General features: G+C 42.6%; 1 protein-coding gene across 1 annotated transcript in view; it reads right to left on the bottom strand.

Annotated features, from left to right (window-relative positions):
* Nucleotides 1-18,248, bottom strand: part of KIAA1109 (KIAA1109 ortholog) — a 244,747-nt gene that overhangs the window by 88,720 nt on the left and 137,779 nt on the right. The window contains exons 39-43 of the mRNA XM_034771463.1: nt 17,470-17,622; nt 16,742-16,982; nt 14,940-15,088; nt 11,752-11,971; nt 9,697-9,942 (exon numbers count right to left, since the gene is read on the bottom strand). Of these exons, the coding sequence (XP_034627354.1) occupies nt 9,697-9,942; nt 11,752-11,971; nt 14,940-15,088; nt 16,742-16,982; nt 17,470-17,622 (1,009 nt within the window). The remainder of the gene's footprint in view (nt 1-9,696; nt 9,943-11,751; nt 11,972-14,939; nt 15,089-16,741; nt 16,983-17,469; nt 17,623-18,248) is intronic.

The following is an 18,248-nucleotide window of genomic DNA, read 5'->3' as shown; positions in this document are numbered from 1 at the left end:
CACAGGCACTCAGCATTAAGAGGCAAAATGCGACCTTGCACAGAAATCACATGTGCTATGTAATGTGAACAGTGTTGGTCACCGTGAAAGAGTATAAGCATTGTTCTGAAAAATGTAGCTTTTAAAACAATTCTCTCTTTTTTCCCCTCCCTACAGCAGCTGCAAATTCCTCAAGCCTCCCTCCTCCATCCCGAAGGTTATCACAGATAAGGCGTCGTAAGAAGAAGACGCGGGAGGACATGTTTTCTGAAATTATGCAATCCAGCAGGAGTGACAGAGCTCATCTGAATGAGTGGAAGGAAACAGTTTCAAAGTATAGGAAAGAAGTCAGTGAACGTGAGGACAGGAGGGACCAACGTGAGGAGAGGAGGGACCAACGTGAGGAGAGGAGAGACGATCGAGATGAGAGATGGCGGCAGGAAGACCAGAGGATGAAGGATGCAACGCTGGGGCTGCTCCGGCGTCTGGTGGAGGTTCAGGAACGGCTGCTGGAAAACAGACTGCCGCTTCAGCCCCTGTTCCACCCTCCCCCCTCCCCATGTTCCGTATCCTCCTCACCCAGACGTGTAAGAACGCAGGGGGGGAGGCTCCGTACACCTTCCCATTCCACCCCAGTAGACAGCCCAAGCAAAAGGCTGTCATTTTTTTAACCTTTTCTTTGTGGCTTTTTCCTTCCCAGCAATCCTCCTCCCAAATACCACCCGGGTTCCCTCCCTCTTTTTCTAATCTATTAATAAAGAATAAATGATTTTTAAATGATAGTGACTTTATTTGGTTTGAAAGAAAGCTGGGGGAAGGGGCAGGGTGGGTTCCTTACAGAAAATCAGTCAGTAAAGGGGGAGGGTATTCATGAAGGAGAAACAAACAGATATTTCACACGGTAGCCTGGCCAGCCATGAAACTGGTTTTCAAAGCTTCTCTGATGCACAGCGCTTCATGGTGTGATCTTCTAATCGCCCTGGTGTCTGGCTGCGCGTAATCAGCAGCCAGGCGATTTGCCTCAGCCTCCCACCCCGCCATAAAGGTCTCCCCCTTACTTTCACAGAGATTGTGGAGCACACAGCAAGCAGAAATAACAATGGGGAGATTTCTTTGGCTGAGGTCAGAGCGAGTCAATAATGAACGCCAGCGGCCTTTTAAACGGCCAAATGCACATTCTACCACCATTCTGCACTTGCTTAGCCTGTAGTTAAACAGCTCCTGACTCCTGTCCAGGCTGCCTGTGTATGGCTTCATAAGCCATGGCATTAAGGGGTAGGCTGGGTCCCCAAGAATAACTATGGGCATTTCAACATCCCCAACGGTTATTTTCTGGTCCGGAAAGTAAGTCCCTTGCTGCAGCCCTTTAAACAGAGTAGTGTTCCTGAAGACGCGAGCGTCATGAACCCTTCCCGCCCAGCCCGCGTTGATGTTGGTGAAACGTCCCTTGTGATCCACAAGTGCTTGCAGCACCATTGAAAAGTACCCCTTGCGGTTTATGTACTCGGTGGCTTGGTGCTCCGGTGCCAAGATAGGGATATGGGTTCCGTCTATTGCCCCACCACAGTTAGGGAATCCCATTGCAGCAAAACCATCCACTCTAGCCTGCACATTTCCCAGAGTCACTAACTTTCGTAGCAGCACCTGAGTGATTGCTTTGGCTACTTGCATCACAGCAGCCCCCACAGTAGATTTGCCCACTCCAAATTGATTCCCGACTGACCGGTAGCTGTCTGGCGTTGCAAGCTTCCACAGGGCTATCGCCACGCGCTTCTCAACTGTGAGGGCTGCTCTCATCTTGGTATTCTGGCGTTTCAGGGCAGGGGACAGCAAGTCACAAAGTTCCATGAAAGTGCCCTTACGCATGCGAAAGTTCCGCAGCCACTGGGAATCGTCCCAGACCTGCAACACTATGCGGTCCCACCAGTCTGTGCTTGTTTCCCGGGCCCAGAATCGGCGTTCCATGGATAGAATCTGCCCCATTAACAACATGATCTCCAAAGCACCGGGGCCTGTGGTTTCACTGAATTCTGTATCCGTGTCTGTGTCCATGTCCTCATCATGCTGCCGCCGCCGCTGCCTCCTCTCCTCGTTTTTCTGGTCCTGGCTGAGCATAAACTCCACGAGAACGCGCGAGGTGTTTGCAATATTCATGAGTGCTGTCTTGACCTCAGCGGGCTCCATGCTTGCCGTGGTATGGAGTCTGCAGTGTTCACCCACCCAAGAAAAAAGGCGTGAAAATGGTTGTCTGCCGTCCGTTGCTTTCATGCAGGGAGGGAGGGAGGGAGGGAGGAAGTGAGACTGTACCCAGAACCACCTGCGACGATGTTTTTTGTCCCATCAGGCACTGGGATCTTAACCCACAATCCCAATGGGCGCGGGAGACTGCGGGAACTATGGGATAGCTATGGATTTGCTACCCACAGTGCAACGGTGCAGAAATCGACGCTAGCCCCGGTACTTGGACGCACACCACCGAATTACTGTGCTAGTGTGGCCGCACTCATTTCGACTTTATACAACCTGTATCTCAAATCCGAATTATCTAAATTCGGATTAATCCCGTAGTGTAGACATACCCTGAGTCAGAGGCAACCATCCTTTAGGTTTTCTTACCTTTTTGGGGGGAGGGGAGAAAGGCAGTTGTGTGCGCGTGCGTGTGTGCGCGTGCGTGTGTGCGCGTGTACACACTTTGCAGGAGTGTATGCCCTAGGTATGGCATCTGGGTATGCCCTAGGTGGGGTCTTTTGTGGCTAGCCTTGCGAAGGGCCTTGAGCCTTCTACAAATTCCTCTCTCAGAATCCAGAATCCTTCCCTTTAGGTTCCCACTCCTGCAGGTCAGAGGGTGGGGACTCATTGGCAGATTTTCCTGACTCAAGCTGGAAGGAAGAGGGGCTAATTGACAGCCCTGCGTATCTCCCCAGAGCACTTAGGAATGCCATTTCAGGACTTTGGGTGGGACCAGACCCAGTCTTTATGAAACACTGCATGATGGGGACTGACTCACTATGAGGGCCTGAATCTCCCCTATGCTACCAGGAGACGGAACAACTACTGAAAAAGCAGTCTTCACTAATAAGGTGGTACAGGCTGGTAAGGAATCAAAGGAGGGCATCCCATCAACTCTATTAATAGTATATAAAGGTCTCAAAAGGGAACAGGACTTCTGAACTGAAGGAAAGCCCTTAATGATTCCAGCCACTGTAGGTTAAGAATTCATACTGTGGCCCTGTATAGAAGGATGATGTGCAGATATTGCTGTCAGGTGTACCCTTATGAAACTAATAGAAAGTGCAGATTGTTTCCCAGCTAGTAAATACTACTGAAATGGGTGTTGTCAAAAAAGCAGCTGCTTCTGAGATGCCCAAACAGAAAATTTCTTCCTATTAGGTTTATAAGTCAGTCTGATTGAGGCTCTTTCTTTCTTAGGAGCAGTATTTTCTGAACTGCTTCTTTGGTGAACATCCGCCGGCCAATACAAAGGCTGTGTGGTAACAAAACTGTGTCCAGGTCCCAGCATCCAAGGGATGAGAAAGGCATCTGACAGGCAGCCTGGACTGCAGCACTCTGTGGAGCAGAACACTTGGCATTTCTTGTTCTGGACTATGGCAAATAAGTCTATTGATGGGTCTCCTCACTTGCAGGAGACGTTCTGTGATCCTGGATCCTTGGTTGATCACTCAAGGTTGTCTGAGAACGGTCAGCTGAAGTGATCTGCTAGTGAATTCTGAATGTGGGTCCTGGAAAATACATGGACAGCGAAGAATACACCAATTCCAGAGTTGAATGGCCTTCTGATAGAACAGAAATTACATGTTTGTTGACATGATGCAGATCTGTAGTGTTATTCATTAATACTCAGATTGTGAAGATCTATAGCAGAAACAGGAATGTTTTGCATGCAGGTGGATAGCTCTGAGTTCCAGGAAATGTATAGACCAGTTTCTGGAGGGTAATACAGGCCCTGTGTTTGAATGTGATTTAGAACCCACCTCAGCGCAAAGGGACTGATCACTAGTCTTGTTAGGTAGAGATGCAGAGACAAGTACTCCCTTGCACTAATGACTCATGCACTAGTTTGATGAGTACAATGCTTGTTGCAGGACCACAATCAATAGGCCCATGTGGTGGGTAGTTACACTGATTTCAACCACACTTGCATGGAGCACAGGTCAAGACTGGCAAACTACATAATGTAGGTGACGCCATACGTCCCAGAAGCATGCAGCATTCTCTTACTGATGTTCTTCTGTGAGTTAGAAGATGGTTCATCAGGTTCCCTATGGTTTAGAATCTTTCTTGAAACCTTGAAATCTTGAAGATAAGGTTTTACTGACCTGGAATCTAACACAGCTCCTATAAACTCTGTCTTTTTAGTCAGAGTAAGTGTAGATTCTTTCTGTTGACTTTGAGGTCCAGTATGGCAAAGAGCTAAGTTTACTTGAACTGAGTAGTTTACCTACCGGTAGACCCCAGATCAACCTGTCTGCAGGATATAGATAGAACTGAACACCATTTTCCCTTAAGTGAACTGTATGACTACCAAGTATGTAGTGAACACACTGTGGAGTGGAAAGACGAAAGGGCAGAATCCTGTACTGGTAGTGAGAGATGTTCCTACCAGAAATCTGAGGTATGTCCTGTGACTCTGAAGTATGCTTTTGAGACTTCAAAAGTCCAGAATGGGAACACTAATTCCCTTCCTTCTTTGGGATGAGAATATAATAGAAATAAAACCCCCTGCCTCTGAACTCTTAGGGCATCCCTTCCACTACTCCAAGATACAGGAGAGAGTCCACCATTGTTTCAATAGTATTTCATGAGAAGAGTCCCTGAATAAGAATTAGGAAGATGGTAGGGGGGTAGGAAAGGACTGAAATTGTATGCAATACCCATTTCTGATAATGTCAGATCCACTTATCCATAGTGAACCCAGTTCTAGGCTTCCTGGAAGAATCATAGAATATCAGGGTTGGAAGGGACCTCAGGAGGTCATCTAGTCCAACCCCCTGCTCAAAGCAGGACCAATCCCCAACTAAATCATTCCAGCCAGGGCTTTGTCAAGCCTGACGTTAAAAACCTCTAAGGAAGGAAATTCCACCAAGAAGAAGAAGAAGGGGGGGAAAAAGCATTTCCCACAGTTTCACCAACCTCTAGACTGAAAAACCTGATGTTGAGAGGAAGAAGTCGAGTACACCACAGCTGAAGAGGTCATCTGTGTTTGAACCTGTTCTTCTCTGTTGGTGGATCCAGTGCCTTCTGTGGGTTATTACAGTGTGCACTACAGGGATACAGTCTGAAAATTTGAGGTCTAGCTGGTTTTCTCTTTAGAGCTGACATATACAAGAGAATACAAAGTGGCTCTAGAGTCCTTAATGAGTGGAGGACCTTGTTGGTCTATGAGTTGAAGAGATCACAGCCCTTGAATGGAAGAGCCTCTGTTTTGGTTTGGATGTGCCTAGATGTTTGATTATTGGAGCTAGGAGGATCTCTTTATCACCACATATGTTGCAATGGTGTATGTGGATACATCCAAAACAGTATTCAGTGAAGGTCAAGATATCAGCAAGCATGACAGATTGTAATTCTTCCCTGTATTCTTGTTGAAGTCCTTATTAACAGACCATTTGTCCTAAGGTAGATACTAGGTGTTTCTCACAAAATATAATTATTTGGTAATGTCCATCTGGAGACCAGCAGAGGAGTAGACTTTTCTGCCAAAGAGATCCAGTCTTTTAACAGACCTCTTCCCTTGGTGTTGTATGAGGAGGCCCTGGTTGCTTGGGTCTTCCAAGAATAGCCACTATGACAAGTGGATGTGAATAAAAGTACACGAAGCCCTTGGGAAGAACTTGGTACTGTCTATTTTCCCTCTAAGAAATGGCAGGTATTGATGCTAGAGTGTGCCACAAGTCTTTTACAGGCTTTAACAATCCCTCCCTTAATAGACAATGGTGAATTTACCAAGCATGGAAGGGGCCAAAATACCAGGGAGCCTGTTTCTTGTGAGAACCATCCCTTCTCCTGCTCAAAGTCTCTACCTGACTCCCAGTCTGATGCCCATGAAGGAGAAAGGACATCTTCGGCACCAGAACACTGCTGGCCAAATGAATCTGCTCTCATGCACATGTACACCAAGACTAGAATACATGTGGACAAACAAAGAAAAACTGACTAATTTGAATTTCAACCATCTAACTCCTATTAAAAGCCCACAATAATATTTGTATTTTTTAAAATATGGCATTATTGTAAACTACATTAATATGTGCTAGTTTTAAACAGTCAAAAAATATTTAGCCACACATTCCACAGAAGGATAATGATCCTTAGCACTGCCACACATGCATGCTTTTAGTTTTGAATTAAAAACTTACACCACTGCTCATTATCATCCCCAATAACATGCATTTTATTTAAGCAAGATTCACTAACTAAATTACTCTTCTCTATCCATATATGCTGCATGTAATGGTATAATTGTAGATATCACCACACACCTTTTACAGAGGAAAATTTTGATAGAGCCATGTCTCTGGGCCATAGAATTATATCTACAGCAATTTCAGGAACCTGAATTTGTGACCAAATTATTGTGGTTTAATTAAACAAATGAGGGGAAAACAGTGGACATGTTATTCCTTGACTTTAGCAAAGCTTTTGATATGGTCTCCCACAGTATTCTTGCCGGCAAGTTAAAGAAGTATGGGCTGGATGAATGGACTATAAGGTGGATAGAAAGCTGGCTAGATCGTCGGGCTCAATGGGTAGTGATCAATGGCTCCATGTCTAGTTGGCAGCCGGTATCAAGCAGAGTGCCCCAAGGGTCAGTCCTGGAGCCGGTTTTGTTCAATATCTTCATTAATGATCTGGAGGATGGCATGGACTGCACCCTCAGCAAGCTTGCAGAGGACACTAAACTGGGAGGAGAGGTAGATATGCTGGAGGGACCTAGACAACTTAGAGGATTGGGCCAAAAGAAATCTGATGAGGTTCAACAAGGACAAGTGCAGAGTCAGAAGAATCCCATGCACTGCTACAAACTAGGGACCGAATGGCTAGGCAGCAGTTCTGCAGAAAAGCACCTAGGGGTTACAGTGGATGAGAAGCAGGATATGAATCAACAGTGTGACCTTGTGGCCAAGAAGGCTAACAGCATTTTGGGCTGTATAAGTAGGGGCATTGCCAGCAGATCGAGGGATGTGATCATTCCCCTCAATTCAACATTGGTGAGGCCTCATCTGGAGTACTGTCCAGTTTTGGGCCCCACACTACAAGAAGGATGTGGAAAAATTGGAAAGAGTCCAGAGGAGGGCAACAAAAATGATTAGGGGGCTGGAGAACATGACTTATGAGGAGAGGCTGAGGGAACTGGGATTGTTTAGTCTGCAGAAGAGAAGAATGAGGGAGGATTTGATAGCTGCTTTCAACTACTTGAAAGAAGATTCCAAAGAGGATGGATCTAGACCAGTGGTTCCCAAACTGGGGTTCGTGAACCCCTGGGGGTTCACGAAATGTTACAGGGGGTTCTTGAGAAAAAATTCCTTAAAGGCAGCCAGAGCTGTCCCTAGGACCCCGGGCAGCATGGGCCCAGCAGCCCAGAGCCCCTAGACTTCCAAGAGCTAAGCAGATCAAAGCAAGCATATCTATCACACTAAGGAGATTTAAACTTCAAGACTCCTTATAAGAAATGGAAAGGGGAGGTGGATATTTTTTGCTGTTCTTAAAATTAAATAGGCAGCTAGTGTTGTTTTTAAAAGTATTATGAAGAACAAATTTAAGCTTTGTTGTAACATGTGGTGTTTGCCTGGACTGCTCAAGACCTGAATGCTTGTGTAGGAGGAACTCTGAGGTGGCTTCTTAAATACTTTCATGCTGTTTCACATCTGATAATCCTTGATGAAACATAGGATCCTTGTCTTATAACAGGTTTATTCAAAGTGATACAAGCTACGAAAGTGAGATCTTGGAAGAGAATGGCCCTTTTCATAATGTAATAAAATACTGTAATGATAAATAATTAATAATAAATAGTGGGTAATAAACATGTCATAAAAACAAATTTTATATTTCCAAGATCACTGCTTTTATAATTTATACTCACGTAAAGGAGAAAATGCCTGGAAATGTTCATTTTTAGGAGGTGGTTTGCGAGACTTGACATTTTATTGAAAGGGGTTCACAGGTTGTTAAAGTTTGGGAACCACTGATCTAGACTGTTCAGTGGTACCAGATGACAGAACAAGGAGTAATGGTCTCAAGTTGCAGTGGGGGAGGTTTAGGTTGGATATTATGAAAAACTTTTTCACTAGGAGGGTGGTGAAGCACTGGAATGGGTTACCTAGGGAGGTGGTGGAATATACTTCCTTAGAGGTTTTTAAGGTCAGGCTTGACAAAGCCCTGGCTGGGATGATTTAGTTGGGGATTGGTCCTGCTTTGAGCAGGGGGTTGGACTAGATGACCTCCTAAGGTCCCTTCCAATCCTGATATTCTAGGATTCTAAATAAATTCATGCTATTAAATACTATACAACTAAAGCAACTGTTTAACAAAGATCTTTTAAAATCAAGTTCACAACATTCCTACTTTGTGGTTCTTTTCACAGAATAGCAGATTACAGATTTAACAGGTTACAGAATCAGAGTCATAGTGGGTGAACACCTTCACGCACATGTAATGTTAAGCACTCACAATGTGTTTGCAGGATTGGGCCACGTATTTATTCAACCATAACATAATTACAAGGTAATAATTATATTCTGAGATTAACAAAGAGAGGCTAAAGGACAGTTAATAAATTAAAAAAGGAGGAACCTTCAAATTATTAATAGAAAAACTGAAAATTAAAATATTCACATTTGAGGATTATGAACAAGGGAAGGATTACAAAAGGACTATGGAAAGACCAGTAATCTGCTGTAAATTATCTTGTTTAATGTGTTTTAGCACATTTTTTAATCCTTCAATCCCATCTCTCCTTTCTCTTTCCCGCCTTCATTCCCTCTCATGTCCTCTCACTACCTTTCCTTCAGGTTAAAGCTCGTCTTTCTCAAAACAGAAGAAATATGTTTGGTTATATTTAGCTTCAAAACTGAACAGGGAGAAAGAGGATCTGTTTTTCCTGTGTAAACTAACATATACACAAAAATAAGAACTTTATTGTGCAGACAAGAGCCTTGCTGACGAAAGAGGAAAGTATGAAAAGAAAGGTCTGCAACACACTGACATTTGAAAGTTTCCCATTAATTCCTTGGGAGCAGAACTGAGCCTGAAGAAAGGAAATAAAGGGTTTTCAGGCTTTTTTTTTTTTTTTTAAAGCTATCTTTCAGCAGTTCGACAACTCTGCCTTCTTTTCTTTAGGAGTTATCTTGTTTTCTTTCATGCATATTTTTTTCGGAGTTTGAGACTCTGAAGGAGTTTTTCAGAAGTGAGACTTTGAGGGAACCATGTTTGGATGACATGCAGCTTGAAAATGCTGAATAAAGAGCCAGTCTGGACAGAAGCCAGAATACAGAGATTTGCATGTTATGTAAAGGCTGTTTTATGACATCCATCACTGTAATATTTAAGTGCTACAAATACACTAATGCATTTATGCTACCACCACTTCTTTGATATAAAGAAGTATTACTAACTCCATTTTATAGAGGAGGAACAATAAAAATTAGCATATGGTAAGGAAAGATAGGAAATAGACTGATCATGCAACTCAAATACCCAGCACCAGAATGCAAGGAATTGCATAACTCAGGGAAAACTGATAACTATGCAATATCTTTGAAGTCCAATCATAGTTAACAATACCTGTTGGAAGGCTATTGTGTCCAGATTTGGTGTTGGGAGACTCTTGCACTACACCTCCTCTGTTGCCAACAGCATTTGACATCCAGTTGTAGAAACTCACAGATGATGGTTCAGACAACAAAGGATGTTCAGATAACATGTCGGTGGCCACAGTATTTCCTGTATTAATAAATCAGTAAAGTTTTAAAGACCACAACACCAACATTACGGTGTAAAATTGGTACACAACATAGGTATCTTGATAATGGAAAACAGGTGAGGTACCTTTACTGTTAGCTTATTCCGATATATAGGAATTCCTCAAGGGATATTCCAGAAAGGTATAAAAAAATTGTCAGACAGCACTCTTGCAAACTACTGGTGCTGGGGAAGTCCACCCCAACCCTAGGCTTCAGAGCCTGAGCTCCAGCCCGAGCTGCAACTTCAAAGTGCTTTCCATACAGCTATTTTTAGAGCACTAGCACAAGCCCCACTAACCCCAATATGTCAAAATGGGCTTGAAGGCTCATTCCAAAATGCTGTGTGTACACACACACGCACACACTAGTAAGAATATATAAAATTAAAGCTTTTTTTAAAAAATTGTAATTATTTGGTTGTCATCTTCTCCCCCAACCTTCCATACTTCAGAGTAGGCGTGATCAAAGACAAGCAACATGAAGACCTTACAAGATCTTACTACTGTAAAGCACCTAGTACATGAAGGCCTCAGTCCTGTTCAGAGCCTCCAACTGCTACCATAAAAACAACAGGAATGGTAACAAGCAGAGGGTCAGGAAATACAAAGTTAATCTTCTCAGTACCAGGGCTTTGGAGCTGTGCTCCGGCTCCGCTCCAGTTCCAGGTAGAAACCTGCAGCTGCACTGCTCTGGAGCTGCTCCACGCTCTGCTCCAAAGCCCTGCTCAGTACGGTATTGTTTTAATTTTTTTATTTCTGCTTTTCCACTGAAACCACAGATTTATAGTATACGTTTTGATACTAATTTTCAAATTACAGGATGTGCAGTGAGAATTAATGTTATGTACTTCCAGACTCTTACTTTAAAATTAACAACTTTAATGATGCATTTTTACATATTTATTTTGCTTTTTGGCTTTGGGCATTTTTTTTTAATGCAGAGCTAAAGGAAAGTGTTAGCATTTAAAACTGAGATCTTCATTTTGTGAGGTGCTCATGTAGGCAGATTTCTTAAAAATCACCAAGTTGCTAAACAACATATGTGTTCAGCTCCCCTTCAGATCAGCCATTCCTGGTGACAGAGACACTATGTAGAGGCAGCAGAGACAAAGGAGGAGAGAACAAGGGCTAATCTACACTACCGCAGTCCATCAGCACAGCTGCATCAATGCAGCTGAGCCCGCTGTAGCGTGTCTGGTGAAGATGCACTATGCCGATGGGAGAACGCTCTCCCATCAGCATCATTACTCCACATCAATGAGAGGCTCTCCCACTGACATAGCATGGTGTAGACACCACTTTAAGTCCATGTAATTTACGTCGCTCAGGGGGTGGCTTTTTCACACCCTTAAGTCAATATAAGTTATGTTGCTTAAGTGGTAGTGTAGACAAGCCCCAAGCGAGCAAAAAAGAAACAGAGCAGCTGACTGACGGGGAGGGACAGAAGGCAAGAAGGTGAGCAGCAACACACACACACACACACACACACACACACACACACACACACACACACACACACACACACAGAAAATACCATTCTTGGAAAGAGACCAGACATGCAAAATTTCAGTTCAAAATTCTATTTTTTCATAACGTTATAAGAATGTAAAGATATGGGGGGTGGGAGGACTAAAATATAGCAGTCACCACTAGGCACTGCTTTAATAACCTTACTGCTTCTTTAGAAAGTCAGAAGATAAATATCCTAACACCTTTGGGAAAGCATTGCTTCTTTTTTGATGATTCATAAATTAAGCTGAAAAAATCCAAAGACATAGCATGTACAGTACCTGTTCTTGTTAAAGAACTACTTTTAACTGCTGTAGTACTTCTTTGAGGAGTCCCTTCAAGAAGATTATGCAAACTAGGAAAACTTCCAGTAAGATAGCTGAGTAGGCTCTCCTTTCTAGGACTTTCCTTGACTGGCATTCCAGAACGGCCAACATGCACTGGTGAATCCGTGGCTGTGTCCCCACTAGTATAGCTCAAGGATTGGTAAGGATGTATACCCTTTCACACACAAAACACAAAACACTAAATGCTAAGTAATCTATGTACATATAACAAAATCAAAATAAAGTAATTATTAAGTGCTATGAACACTTTATTAAGCCTGAACACAAGACCAGAATCCAGAAACTCAGGGATCATAATCTGGCTCTGATACTAACTCTTTTGGCAGTCTTAGACAAGTTACATCCTCTTTCCCTCTTTCCACAATTTGCACTTGCCCCACCTCACAAGCGTGTTGTGTAGAATTCTTAGTTATACTGCCCTCCAAAGATGAAAAAAGTGCTATGATTTTGTGTGTGAGACACCTTAATTAAAAAGCAAAGTATGTAAACTTTTAGCACCTGGAATCATGGGTAGGTAACCAATGTTGAATTTAACTAAAGGAAGTTTGTGGAAGACACAGCAAAAACTGCTGAATACCCATCTAAACTGCAATTATATTTGTTTCTAATAGTCAATCTGGAAAAATGCAGGCCTAGAAGCATCATTTTTGTTGCAAAAGCATCATTAAAAAAAGCTTCATGCTGTCTAAGGTGCTGAAGCATAAACAGGTGGTTTAAAGAATCTCCAGAACTTTACCCAAACAGTAAAATTAATTAAATTAATTAAATTAATTAAAAGTAAAATTAAGACTTTTTCCCCTTAGAATTACTTTTCTAAAAACCATTTGTAGAATAGTTTCCCAAAGCAGGCACGCTTTACTATTACTGAATCACACTTTATCAAAATTGGAATCATTAGGTAATGATGCCTAAAATCACATTCCTCGTGTCCATAACTGGACCTAATGCATGAGATCTTGTAACAGTTGAGACCAGAAAGTTAATTATATAACATATCATAGCTTTACCATACATCAGAAAGGTAACTTTTAATTCAGGTTTGTACATTACTTTTAAGATAAAAAGTTCCACATCAATGCTATGTTCGCAAAGTAACTCAAATCACAGCAGGAGATGTTAGTCAGCCTGTGCAATACTAGAGTTATTCGAGATGTGTTTCACTATGAGTGCTGAATTTCAGGTGTGTATGTGCCCCATGCATCTGTGATCAGAGATTTTCAATAGCTGTGCCCATTCAGTCCATATATATGCTCCAGATATCCTCGTACTCCTTACCAAGGCAATATAGAGCTGCATAGATGAACCTCCCTCAGTTCCTTCTTTACTCCGAAGTTCCATAAGATGAAACTCCGGAGCAGAAAGGAAGGAGGACAAATAGCGGTGTTGTAATAATGGGGCCTACAAATTTACCCTAATTGTGAGCTCAACTGTAAAATTAAGCGAAAATTCATAAAAATGTCACAATAACTTATAACAAATGCTGACAAGAAAAGGTGCAAAAACGAGAAAGACCAAACTAGTGCAAACAAAAAGGCCTGCTGATATAATTCAAGGACTGTGTTAAGATTATTTTTGGTAAACAAGAGAAATACAGAACTGGAAACCAGTGAACCAAAAGCCGTGTATCAGAAACTAGGTTTAGCTGGTGGACAATCAGCGAATGAGCCCTTCCTCCCAGCACACCACTTATGGGGTCCTCAAAAAAAAAAAAAAAAAAAAAAAGACTGGGGGGCAGGGAGGAGGAGAGAACTGGCGATTGCAATGCTGGCTGACTGAAAGACAAGAAGGGGAGGGAGCGAACTCCAGCACCATGGAGCACTGTTTCCAAAAATCTCCAATTGAAGGTTTATGTGCACCTGAGGTGGAACACCCTTAGAGACACTACTCAAAGAACCACCATGAAGAACACTCTCTATGCTACCATTACTATGCCACTGTGCATATGGCTTAACCTGTTCACAGTAGTAACACAGACCTCTCCTTCTTCACTGCCAGAGCTTCTGTGACAATGGGGGTTAACTTAGAACATTTGTGGGTGGGGAGTTTGAATTCTCCACGTTCTTTAAAACTTAATTTTGTTTGTTTGTTTATATATATATAAATATATATATATATATTTTCATAAACCATCAGTTTGTGGGAGGTAAGATGAAATCATTTATGGAAAAGGGATATCCACAATCAGAGTCCATCTACAAAAATATATCCCATTAGTTTAAGGGTGATTTGTCGCAATAATCATGTGGAGAACTCTTACTACTGTTAAAGTTAGAAGACAATACTAGCATTGAGGCTACAATCAGAGTACCATGAGAACAAACTTTTTACTATTATCCTCAGAACAAGAGTTGCTTTTAGCTAATACCATCACTGGAACCAAAATCAAGGAGGAACTCTTTCTAAGAATATCCAGATTATTTATTTGCAGAAAATGTGATAGGGTTCTGCAGTATAATACCATCAGTGACAGCAGACTTGATATATCATATTCCTAAATTGCACGTTCTAGCCAAAAATTTCCAAATTGTGCACACAACCACATATTTTATCCTAAATATTACTCGTGTGCACCCATACATTTTGGAATCCACAATTTAATGGTCTGTTTTTGAAAGTGGGGACCTAGAGTTAACTGCTGGCGGGAGGGGGGGAAGAAAAGGGGAGGAGAGAAGAAAACTACAGTGATTAAATAATGTAACTCTTTTCTACAGTATAATGAACATGGCTCAATTGCATAGGCCTAGTCTTCACTTACCGGCTGGTCCGGAGGCACGCCATCGATGTTCTGGGATCGATCCCGGAAGTGCTCACAATCGACGCCGGTACTCCAGCTCGCCGAGAGGAGTACGCGGCGTCGACGGGGGGAGACTTCCGGCCGCGTCTGGACCGCGGTAAGTCCGGAGTAAGGTACTTCGAATTCAGCTACGTTATTAACGTAGCTGAATTTGCGTACCTTAGTCCGAAGTCCGGACTAAGTGTAGACCAGCCCATAGTATGCATTATATTGGTTAGTATTTAATCCAGGTGAAAATTATTTTGGGGACATAAAATCAAATTTAAAATAAATTGCAAACAAAACACTTCTCTCCCCCCATATCTTCCAAGTTACAGTATAAACTTACCTTTATTTTCAGGGCAGAATCACTGTGAGTATGGGTCTTGGATAATTTCCTCATGATCTCAGCCCCAGTTACAGGCCCAGAAGAAACTCCAGCAGGTGGAGGACGGTTAGCTGTTCCTTCTAGGAGCATTGTGTGTTCACTGACTGTAGCTGAACCATTTAACAATTGTACAAATTAACTACATGTTAAACAAGTCCAAGAGTATCTATTATTATGTACGCTTATTCCCAAACCATCGTGTACACATCCATGCTTTTGCATTTTGGCACACAGACGGCAGAGAGACTGATCTAAGCAAAATCTAAAATAACAAAACCCCAAGCATGTGCCAGCTAGCATTTATACAAGAGTATAATGCAGTTGTCAAGCATGTTTTAAAACTACACTAATACAGATTTTAAAATTTTATGTCACGATGTAGCAGGGTGGTCACCCCACTCCGGCCCTGGAAGGGTACAAGCAGCCCTGGGGAGGGCTGCAGTAGTAAAGGCAGCCCTGGAGAGGGCTGCAGCTCTGAAAGCTGAGCTGATTGGGAAAGCAGCCACAGATGTAGCTGGCTTATAAGGGCCAGCTGGCCCTTATTAAGAGGGCAGTGGGCCAGGAGCAAGCAGTCTCCCTCTAGCTGAGGAGGGAGATGGACCTAGCTGCCTGAGTGCTAAAGCACTGGAGCGAAGCAGGGCTGGGGAAAGGCCCGAGGAGCTGGGGAGCTCCGGGCCGGCAACTCCTCAGGCAGCAGGGCCTTGTACAAGGCCCCTGGAGGTACTGGGTTGCAGGAAAAGGCAGTAGGTCAAAACCTCCCTTGCCTATGATGACTGGCTTATACAGACTGCAGTCGGCCCCAGGGGCTAGATGGTGACTGGCAGTAGCCCATAGGCTGAGGCAAGGTGGGGATAGGGAGCTGGGGATTCCCCTGGATGGGGAGACCCTGAGACTGTGGGGGTATTGCCAGGGGGCAGCACCCCAAAGACAAAGGGCACCGGGGTCCGGAGGGACACGGGGGCCAGCAGCTGCGGGGCACCGGCCTGCAGAGGACACTCTGTGCTGGAAAGAGATAATTCCCTGAGACAACCAGCAGGAGGCACGCAGGGGTGAGCCCCGCAACTGTTACACATGGAAAATACCTATTGAAGACAGACACACAGCTACAACCATTCAAATGCATGACATAAGTCTACAATGTCAGAGACAGCACATAATACAAGTTAAATGCACACAAGGCAACTAATTAAGCGGAAGTATTTTATGTTATCAAATAAGGGTGAGCAAGGAAGAAAATCAGATGTCAATTTTTCAAGACAGGTGGCAACCCCAGTTCTAGTTAAAACAAAGTTCACTGAGATGAAGTGAGGACTGAGCTAGTACCACAGATTTAGAGAGTTTTAGCATCAGATGCCATAGCATTAGGCTTTGTCTGCACTAGCACTTTTGTGTAAAACTTTTGTCAGTCAGGGGTGTGAAAAAAAACACACCCCTGACCAACATAAGTTTCACCAACAAAAGTGCTGGTGTGGATAGCGCTACGTCGGCAGGAGACACTCTCCCGCCGACATAGCTACTGCTGCTTGTTGGGAGTGGTTTAATTATGCTGGTAGAAGAACTCTCTCCCGCCGTCATAGAGTGGCTACATGGGAGACCTTACTGCAGTGCAACTGCAGCGGTACAGCTGTGCCACTGTTAGGTAGTGCAGACATAGCCTTAAAAGATAAACATAGTTATTATGCTATTTTACCACAAAAGTTGTCTAAAAAGTATTATTTGTTCCCACATCATTTGTATAGAGCATAACTGCAACACCAATATACCTGCATCAAACTCAAACTCTGCTCCATCAGCACTTGTGTCACTCTGAAGGCCACCTCCATTGTCTAATCCAACTCCATCCTCATGCTCAGGGTGTGCAGTTGTTTGTGGTTTCAACGGTTGAGCTGGTCTGTGTAAGCTAACTCCTTTGAAAGCTGGTGTCACAACAATGAATTTCATCCACTGCCTAGCAAGTGCAACTAGACCTTTCTTTAAAGTCACTAATGCAGGAAGACCATCACTCTAAAAATACAGACACACACAATAGCATCTTAACATAAATTGAAAAAGATCAGTGTTACAAAGCATTTTCTGATCATGCAGACATGACCTTGAATAAAAGCTTCTCAAGAGTTTATATTTCTGCAGCTTCCATGTCCAAAAATGGAAATGTTTAAAGAAAACTGAAACATGACATAGAAAGGCCAATAAATTATTGGAGGGAGGGAGGTTAAATCCACATGTTAAATTTATGGTGTCTCCCAAAATTTATAAATAAAATAGCAAAATAACAGACTATAAACAATTAATCTATAATGTAGAAATGGTAGTCTAAAAAAATTCAAGCCGTATATAATAGTAACTAATAAGCACTTTAATGTTTTTATACAGTTATCTACATTAAGACACCTGCAGTCTGTACTAGGCTTACATGCTAAACTGTAATAACCTCAATATTGTAAAACTATTATGTACACACTATTATTTACTTCTTTAAAGGATAACTCACCATGGTAGCATCCTCAATGATGGAATAATTTGCCTGATGAAGGTAGTGATGCAGTATATTACACAGCAAACAGGAAGGATTTTCTTGTAGGAAACGAGCCACTTTAGTCAGTCTGTTGTATTTGCTTCTCAAAGGGAAGTGCATACTTTTATTCTGAAATAAATATTTATACATGTATATATTTTCCCTATAGTAAATACATATAAAAATGCATGCATATTATAAACCTCTGTGTGAGCTAACAGCATCCTTATGTAAGAGAGCAAGGAGCTCACTTGTATCTGGTACTGTTGTTTGCAATGTTGTTGTAGCCATATTGGTCCCAGGAATATTAGAAACATAAGATGGATGAGGTAATATCTTTTATTGGACCAACTTTTGTTGGTGAAAAAGACAAGCTTTCTAGCTACAAAGACCTGTTAAAGAGCTCTGTGTAGCTTGAAAGCTTGTCTCTTTCACCATCAAAAGTTGGTCCAATAAAAGACATTATCTCACCCATCTTGTCTCTCTGGTATCTGGTACTGAGTTTCAGCTGGTCTGACCAGTTGAGTGTATTGCAACACACTAATGCCAAAACCTGTATTTTAAAAGTGTCATATAAAATATCAATCACTAATATTATTGTCTGGTATATGTACGGAGAACAAATTCCAAATTACAAACCAATTGGAAATTACGTTCTTAAAGTGTGTCTGCTAGGCAGGGCTAGGTTGGGATAACTTCAGACGAAGGTATGTAGTTCTGCCACCTTGATGGTTCCTCCAAGATACATTAAGAGA

This window comes from Trachemys scripta, chromosome 5, assembly GCF_013100865.1.
Source record: "Trachemys scripta elegans isolate TJP31775 chromosome 5, CAS_Tse_1.0, whole genome shotgun sequence".
NCBI classification, from domain to species: domain Eukaryota; kingdom Metazoa; phylum Chordata; order Testudines; family Emydidae; genus Trachemys; species Trachemys scripta.
This window is presented reverse-complemented; position numbering and strand designations above follow the sequence as displayed.